The sequence below is a fragment of the Cavia porcellus genome, unplaced genomic scaffold, assembly GCF_034190915.1.
Source record: "Cavia porcellus strain 051 isolate PalLab524CR breed Dunkin Hartley unplaced genomic scaffold, mCavPor4.1 scaffold_1, whole genome shotgun sequence".
NCBI lineage: Eukaryota > Metazoa > Chordata > Mammalia > Rodentia > Caviidae > Cavia > Cavia porcellus.
The window spans coordinates 96045635-96055040 of record NW_026947484.1 but is presented as its reverse complement, the minus strand read 5'-3'; the positions used below and the strand labels follow the sequence as shown (position 1 = coordinate 96055040).

At 39.1% G+C, this 9406-nt stretch overlaps 1 protein-coding gene across 1 annotated transcript; it reads left to right on the top strand.

The window, feature by feature from the left end:
* The first annotated feature begins 6689 nt into the window (after positions 1-6689).
* LOC134475713 (interferon beta-like) lies at positions 6690-7091 on the top strand. The gene has a single exon (XM_063247107.1). It carries the CDS (start codon positions 6690-6692, stop codon positions 7089-7091), a length of 402 nt encoding a protein of 133 aa, XP_063103177.1.
* The last annotated feature ends 2315 nt before the right edge of the window (positions 7092-9406 follow it).

The window sequence follows — 9406 nt, the reverse complement described above, 5'->3', positions numbered from 1 at the left end:
TAATTTTCTCCCTTCTTTTGGCTTTGGGCTTGTCTTGCTCTTCTTTTTCTAGATGTTTGAGGTGTAGCATCAGGTTGTTTATCTGTGTTCATTCTGTTTTCCTGATGTGGGAATTGAATGCAATTTATTTTCCACTGAAGACTGATTTCATTGTGTCCCACAGTTCCAGTAAGATGTATTTCTATTTTTGTTTGCTTGTAGATATTGTTTAGTATCCTCTTTAATTTCCTCTGTGACCCACTGAGTGCTCAGGAGTGTATTATTCAATTTCCATATGTTTCTAGGGTTTTTGCAGTTTCTTTTGTCATTAATTCCTAGTTTCATGGTGCCATGATCTGATAACATGCATAGAATAATTTCTCCTTTTGCATTTACATAAGCATATTTTGTGGGCTAAGATGTGGTCTATTTTAGAGAACGTTCCACGTGCTGCTGAAAAAATGTATATTCTGATGTTGTTGGGTGGAACACTTTGTATATGTCCACCAAGTCCATTTGTTCACAGGTGTGATTCACTTCTGCTATTTTTTGGTTGATTTTCTGTCTAGTTGATCTGTCCCTTTGTGGCAATGGTGTATTAAGGTCTCCTGTTTTAATTGTATTATTGGTTATGTGATTTTTCATTTCTGTTAATATTTGTTTTATATAGCTAGGTGCTCCCAAATTTGGTGCATATGTATTTAAGATTGTTCTCTTCCTCTTGAAGATTTCCCCTAAATAGTATGTACTGACCATCTATATCTCTTTGCGTCATTCTTGAAGTTCACATTGTCTGCAAATAGAATAGTTATCCATGGTTTTTTTAGGAGATTCCTGTTGCATGAAGTATTGTTTTCCACTCTGGGACTTTCTAAGACTTTTCCTTGCGTTAGATGGGTTTCTTGTAGACAGTATTTGGTTGGATTTTGTTTCTTGTTCCATTCTGCCAGTCTGTTTCTTTTAATTAGTGAATGGAGGCCATTTGCATTAATGGTTACAACTGATACATGTTGGTTTAGTTTTGATATGTTATCTTTCTGCTGTTTCACTTGTTTGTCTTGCGTAGTGGATTTTCCCCATGTCTATCGAGTGTCTTTCAGTATTCTTTGCATGATTGGTTTGGTGGTCATGAAATTCTTCAGCTTTTTTTTCCTGGAAATATCTTATTTCTCCATCCATTTTGAAGGACAATTTTGCAGGGTACATCAGTTTGGATTGGAAATCATTTTCCTTTAGGATCTGAAATACCTCACTCCATGCTCTCTCTTCTTGACTTCATTGTTTCTTTTGAGAAGTGTGCTGTGATTCTGATAGTCTCTCCTTTATAGGTGATCTTTTTCTTCTCTCTAGCAGCTTTTAATAGACTGTTCTTATGTTGGATTTCCAGGATGTTACTTATTACATGTTTTAGTTTGGTTTCATTTTGGTTATGGCTATTTGAAGTTCTATATGTTCACTGATCTTTATGTCATTTTCCATTCTCATGTTTGGGAAATTTTCAGCTATTTCTTCTGTAAATAGCCTCTTGTTATCATGTGTGTGGTCACCTTCTATTTCATTTATAGCTATCAATCTTATGTTGCTTTTCTTTGCATCATTCTCCAGGTGTTGAACTGTTATTTTCTGATTTCTTGTTATTTTTAAAAGATCTTTCCTTTCCTGTTCACTAGCTGCAATCTTGACTTCAAGGTGAAATTCTACCTTCACTTTTGTTGAGGGGGTTTTGACAACTTTCAAAGGAATTTTTGATTTCCTGTACATCTCTTTGAATTTGTTTCATGCATTCTGTTTGTTTCTTATATTGTTCATTCAAGGTTTCTATCTTTTGGTGGTGTTTCTGTAATTTTTAAACTATGTGTTTTTTAGATGTGGTTGGCAGTTCTTTCATTTATCATTTCTTCTTTTATCTGAGAGATTATTTTTGATCTGAGTTCTTTTATACTTTCCCACATTTTTTTCTTTACTTCTGTTCTAATCATTTCAGGAATTTCAGGTGTATGGCTTACATTTTCTTCTGTGTCAATATCTCCTAGGCTTGCTAAGAAGATTGGGCTGGAAGTTTGAGATTGCATTTTGCTCTTTCATTTTGTCATTTTCCTATATTTCTGGTTTCAAGTGATGTTTCAAATCTTCCCCATGGGCTCCAGATCACCTGGCCCAACTTTGGAACCTGGGACTGAAGGCAGATCCCTTCTAGCCTCTTGTAAGTCAATGGATGTGGCCCATTAGCCCTACTGGAATGTCTTGTGCATCCTCTGGTGACTTGGGTCACTGGGCATGGTCTTACCTGCTGGCAGCCACATTCCAAAGCTTCCTCCATGGGCTGGGAATCAACTCACACATATTCAGCTCCCTAGATTTGATTCAGGGCCCTACTAGCCACTTAGACAAGCTGGGTATGGCCTATAAATGCCTATTAAGTCCATTTGTTCACATACTTGACTCTGTTGGGATTTATTTGCCTTTTGTGTACTCGAACTATCTCTTTTTGACAATGGCATATGAAGGTCCCTTTTACAATTGTGTTACTGCACATTTTTCATGCACATTAAGATCTGTCTTGTATAGTTGGGTGCTCTCATATTTGGTGCACACATATTTATGATTGTTATAATTTCCTCTTGAACTTTCCCATCAGAAAATTATTCAGTGACCTTCTTTATCTCTTCTGATCATTTTTGGTTGGAAGTTCAAATTATCTACAAACAGAATTGGTAAACTATTGCATAGATCATCATTTTACATCCTTTGACTTTTAGTCCATCAGTTTCTTTTTCAGTTAAATGTATTTCTTGCAAACGGTTGGATCACCTAACTTCTGAGGTTTTCTCAATTTTCACAAAGTCATATTTTGGGATAGCAGGTCTTCACCTTCACAATGAGACATTACATACAGGCCCTGGCAAACTAATCTATTAGAAGCAGGATCCTGTAATTAACAGGAAGAAAAATGAAAAAAAAAAAAGTCACAGGCCACAATGGGACAGTGTACAGGTAAACCTCTCACTGTTACTCAGAACATGACAAAGTATTTCATGGCCCATTAAAATTATGGTACGTGTTATTTTGCTATTCCCTCATTCTCCCAAATCAACCTCAAGAAATAGGTGCATGATTAAAGCCATGATGGCTTCTATGAATAGATCAGATGAGAAAGCAAAACGATTGAGATCACAAAGAACAGAAAACAAGCAGTTCTTACCTAGTGAATGAATCATGACTTCTTTTTTCTTTAGAGACATTCAGAACATTAAAAGCTGTTTTTCTTAACAAACAGTGACTTTCCATTTGGATCTACAAGTGTCTAAGAAGTACATTTAAAAAATGCCATTACTGCTTTTCTAATGTATTTGTATCCTTTATTACCTTAAAACTATGAGTCAGACCTCTGTTCAACTCTCTATAAGGGCAGACAAATAAGTGTGTCCAAAACATAGCAAGGGTTTATTACCCATAAGTTTAATCAAATTATCTCATTTCCACCTCATCACTGAAAACTCATTGATAATAGATTCAGAGGAACATATATCTATCAGCTTTTTTATCCACTCCATTGAGCTCCTAGAAGTCTCTAGTTATTGCTGTGCATCTGCATTCTCCTTGGATTCCAGCAAAGATTGCCAAGCTGAGACTCCAGTACATCCCACAGCAGGAGCAATCATCCCTTAGAAAGGTGATTGTCCCTCATACTTATGGTCTTCACTGTGGAAGCAAACATCCACGCTAGACAGTGAGAGTCATTCTAACTGAAGGTCTGAATCAAGACAACTGGGTTGTGGGCAGGGTTAAATACAGGGTTTGAAAACAACAGCACATAGGTCTTGCCTGCAAGGTCTGCCTCTTCACAGTTGATGGGAGATTCTCTCTTCGAACGTCTGATCATTTCTGTGGTTAAGGAGAAACCAGAGTATTGGTAGGAGCAGCCTGGCACTAAGGAAGGGTGAGCGAGTCAGCAAGTGGAAATCAAAAGATATATTCTTCCCACTGTGGAATATAAGTTTTTGCTTGTGGCTCTCGAGTTTTACAGAAACTCTCCACAGCTGAGCAAACTTTCCAGTTTTATTAGGAATTTTTATGAAATTCCCACACATTGCATTAGTGTAGAGGGAATCGGATTGTTTTGTTTTCATTTGTTTTGTTTTGCTTTTTGTACTTGGGATGGAACTCATGACCTTGGTCTTGCCAGGCAGGTGATTATCCTGATGAGCTAAATCCTAAGCCTGAGGGTATTGGTTTTCAACTGGGCTCTATGTACACTTCTATATAATTATTACTTGGCATCCACATTGGCATAGTCTCTCGAGAGGGGACAGATTTTACACTAGGTATACAAGTATAGTTAGGAGCCAACACAGTGAGTATCTCTGCTCAGAAAAACACCACACTATTCTACTGTGATTGAAACAGGACAAGGAATAAAGAATACACTGTAATATTACACCAAAAGCCCACAATACTCATCTCCAGTTAACCATCAAAGGAGGTACTTGTAATTGTTACCAACACCAGTAATTTTCAAATCCTTTGGACTCACTAAGAATTGACACAACCTTAAAACATCTTTAAAATTATAGAGACTACAAAGAACCTTTGATTCTCTTTCTATGTATGAACATTTGCCATATTAGAAGGGAAAAATTAAAATGTGTTCAAAAATAACCACCATATACAGGAATGCACATTATTCCTATTCAAAATTAGAACACATGTTGAAATTGATTTTTGTTCATGATTACATCCATGTTATGGTTTACATCTGTGTCCCCCAGGCTTCATGAGTTTGAATTGTGCATTTATTATTTCTTCATTGTCTAGGGCTTAGATTGATGGTGTCAGTGCTCCACCCACAAAGGGGTGGAGCCAGGATGTGATGTAATGGCAGGAAGAAAGTGTGTCTTGCTCTTTGCCAGTTCCTGTTTCCTATTGGTGGCCACCATGAACGGCGGCCCAGCCATGCCCGCCTGCCTTGAAATCAACTGAGTGTGGAGTGAAACCTCCAAAACCTGTAAGAAATAAACCTTTCTTTCCCAACTTGGGCTTCAGGTATTTTGTCTCAGCAATGAGCAAAAAGTAACTACAACAATCCATAACAAAGTATAAAATATGATGGGATAAAATATCTTGGAGTGAATCTCAGAAAACACCAAATTTATTAAGGCAATAGTAGAACATTTTTCATATTTAAGAATACCTCCTAAAATGGCAACATATACTCCTTCGACTTTAGTTTTAACATATATATTACTTAATATTGAAGAACTTTATGTTCTCAATGGGATTCTGAATGAATATCCAAGATCTCAGAGACAAACAGATGAGAATCAGGAGTCACAGCTGCCTGGAAACAGGACCTTGCATTTGGAAAACACTGCACATTCAGTAGGAAGTTAGAGAAATGTGAACAGAAAATGAAAATCGCTGAAGGTTTAAAATGATGACTTTGAAACTTTAGAAAAACTAGTTATAGAAAGACTCTTATGCTCTTAGAGTTGAAACATCAAAGAAAAGTTTCCTCGTGCTCCCAGTTGGAGGGGGCCATTGTGTAGTATCCCATTCTTCCTAACAATATTTGCCCTGGGGAGAAAGTAGCTACTCACAGCCCTACCTGCTGGAGGTATTACAAGAGGCCAACTGACTACACTGAAAGGAACACCAACAGCAGACCTTTCCCATGTGGGTGAGGGACACACTCCAAGGTTAAGGGAAAGAGAAATGGAGGTAAGGGATGGAGATGTTCAGACAAACACTGGTAAACTTCACACTTCAGTGGCATAGACTCACTAAGAACCTGAGCCACGAGGAAATGGAAAAAAAATTTTTTTAAGTAGTTATACTAGTTTCTCTTAGTCCTTTGTAAAGAAAAGGCTTGGTACTAATATCTTTTAGGAGAATATTTTAGGTCCATGTCATGTACACTGATTAACTAAAAATATTCTGAGTAAGTAAAGATACAAATACACAATGTGTTAACAATTGTTATTCCCCTATTACTTTTTTATGAAAGTTTGTTTTACTTTTTTCTATAAAATAAAGCTCACTAAGCAGACCAAAAACACAAGGAAATAAAATTTAAACCAAAGCAAAACAAAACTGAGACTTAATCATAGGACTATCTAACACTTTTTTCTAAGCCATCCCAACACATTTTTAAAACCCTAATTTAGTAGGAAAATGGTAAGACACACTAAGAGACAAAGCAAAACAATAGAAAAAACATAGTAGTGATGTTACAAAGACCAGAAGAGAAAATTTTGGTGTTGTTTGTTTGGTTTTGGTACCTAGGATAGCACTCACAACCTTGCACTTGCAAGGCGCCTATGAGACTCAGCTAAATCCTAGGCCATGGGAAGAAGAATTTTAAGCAAGGGTGCTTAATATGTGAAAAAGGAGGGGCTGGGAATTTAGCTCAGCAGCATAAGCACCTGCCTTGCAAGCAGGCAGTTGTGAGTTAACTGTTACAAATGTAACAATATATACCAACTGTATTCAGATTATTACTGCAAATGGAGCCACAAATGTGATCAAATGTAGAAAAAAATGATACAGAAAAACTGAAAGGGAGAACAGAAAGCAGGAAATTCCTATGAAACAGAGAGCACCATCCCATATAAACAGATTGCACCCATGGAGGAAGGACACTCACACACTGCAGACTTTTGAGACTTTGCTCCACCGTGCAGGTAACAGAAAACACCATTCCTGTTCTCATCATGGCCATCAGATGTATTCTCCAAATCGCTCTCCTGCTGTCCTTCATGACATCTCTTTCCTTAAGTTACAACTTGCTTCAACTCCAGCAACAACAACGCAGCAGCAGTTTGGCCTGTCTGCAGCTTCTCAAGCAGGTGAAAAGAAAGCCTGAAAACTGCCACCAGGACAGGATCGATTTCAAATTTCCAGAAGAGATCAAGCAACCACAGCAGTTCCAGAAGGAGAAGGCTGATCTTGTCATCCAAGAGATGCTTAAGAACATCTTCGGTATTTTCAGAAAAAACATCTCCAACACTATGTGGAATGGGACCATTTTGGAGAACCTCCTTGATGAACTCCATCAGCAGATGGATCATCTGAAGTCAATGATCCTGCAGGAAAGACTGGAGGAAAAAACATGACCATGAGTGACACCAGGACCACTCTGCTCCTGAAGAGCTATGACTGGAAGATCAGCAGGTACCTGAGTGCCAAGGAGAACAGCATTTGTGCCTGGACAGTAGAACTTTTCCATCATTAACAGACTTACAGATTACTTTCAAGACTGAAAATCTGCCATTCTGTGACCCTGAGACAGGACAATGCCTTCAGGAATTTTCATTCAGTGACTGGCAAGAAATGTACTGCATTTAAAAGTAGAGTCCCACAGTTGGAAATAATTTATTAATTTATGAATTAAGTTATTTGTATTCTTTATTTAAATGTTTACTTTGGAAAATAAAATATTTATGACACAAGGACAAAACGGAAGTCTCACATTCAACTAGATTTATATAGCCACTAGTGTTAACAATTGCTGCGCAGCTAGTAGATGTGCTTTATTAAACATGTCTGAAAACTAAGAGTTTCAGGCCCCTGTCTTTGAGGAATTTAAATCCAAGTAAGCAAAATCAAATACACAAGGCAAGAGATAATAAAGGGACCTAAACTTTCTAGGAAAATCAGTGTGACACAAAGTGTTATGGATTGGAAGGGAGGGACAACACAGCTCATCAATAGAATTAATACAGAGAAGACACTGGAATAGGTGGGAGGTCAGTAACAGGACACAAGGAAATCCACAGTCTTTCAACAGAAGAGTCAAATTCTTTCTCTCTTTTTTTTGGTTTAGGTTTTTTATCAGAGTCAGATTTGCCGTCATTTTCTCCTGTTGCAGTCTACTCTAACGCAGTGATAGCTTTGTAGGAATGTTCAGAGCAGAAGTGAAAAATGATTCAGTGACAAATCCTGAAATTAATGACTCAGGACCTTCGTGTTTTCACTGCTAATATGTTATCTAGCTATAAACTTAAAAGTAATTGAGAAAGCAACAAAATACTGCCCAGAAAAACAAATTTGATCAAAAAAGTCTCCATGATACTTTAAAGTTTCTGAAACCAGTTTTTGTTTTGTTTTGTTTTAAGGCTAATGTTATTGAGCATCATGTATGGGATGTACTTTCCCCACATTTGCTCTGGACAATGATGAACCTTCAGGCACAGGTCAAGGTGGTGATGAGACAGGAAGTGTTAATGATTCAGAAGTAAAAAGGAGAGTGATCTACAAATGCCATTGGTTATTTGCTGGGTGCCTGGCTTTTCTATATTTGCATACATGTCTCCTGCAGTTGAAGGCAACTAAGGTAATGAACATCATTATATTTAACGTATCAATTTCTCCTTTGTTCTTCTTTTGGGGAGCTAAAACAGGTAACTCTTTCACCCATCCTAAAAACAATACTATTGATAATATAAGCATTCTCAGTAACGCTGGGCAGAATAACTTACTCCTGTCATTTTAACACTCCTTGCATTTAGGAGTCTGAAAACACATTACCTTTGTTGTACAGATGGACTTTATGAGACTTTTGTATTAACCCTACAATCTTCCTAGAATTACCAGTCTTTCAAATGCATATGTACCTAAAAATAACCAAAGTCATAAAAAGGTCACACTTCCCCTAGAGTAGGAAAATAGGGAACTGGATCTATGAATCTCTCAACACACGACCACAGGCACTGAGAAGACCTGAAAATACAACATGAAAAACGCATATCCAGAGAAACTGTACACTGTCCAAGTGAAAGGAGAGTTAAAAACTGAAACAAAATCAGGATCATAAAAAAGGACTAAGTTCACCCTCGCACAGAACACACTTTCATTTTTATCCGTACCAGGGATCGAACTCAGGACCGCCTGCTTACAAAGCAGGTTCTTATGCCTTGAGCTAAATCCCCAGAACACACTTTCGCACACGTGGCTGGGCGCCTGTGAAGACCCTGGGCACAGGGCTCTAAGCCTTCTCTCTGCAGCCCTCAGCCTCACCCTGACTTCTACAGCCCTGAGCCCAGATCCCTGAAGGAAGCCTCGCCCCTCAAAGCCCTCTAACCTTGTCTGAGGAGGCACCTGAGTCCAGAGAAGCTGAGGGCGGTCCTGTCAGTGCTCTCATCCTCACAGCGCTGAGCTCCAAAGCCCCCTGGCGTCCTCTCCCTCGAATTCCCCGAGCCTTCCCGTCCCTCAAGCCCCTTTCTGCCGCCACCACCACCCGGGCGACCGGCGCGCCCTCCACGCCGCAGCCCGCCCTCCCGGAGCCCCGCGCCTCGGGAAAGTGCTCCGGGACGGAAACGGCGCCTCCTCACAGAGAGGTCCGGAGACGCTGCCCGGGCCCAGCCCAGCGGGTGCTGCGGCTGAGCCGCTGCCGGGCCGCTCCGGGCGCCCGGTCCCTCTGACTCACTGC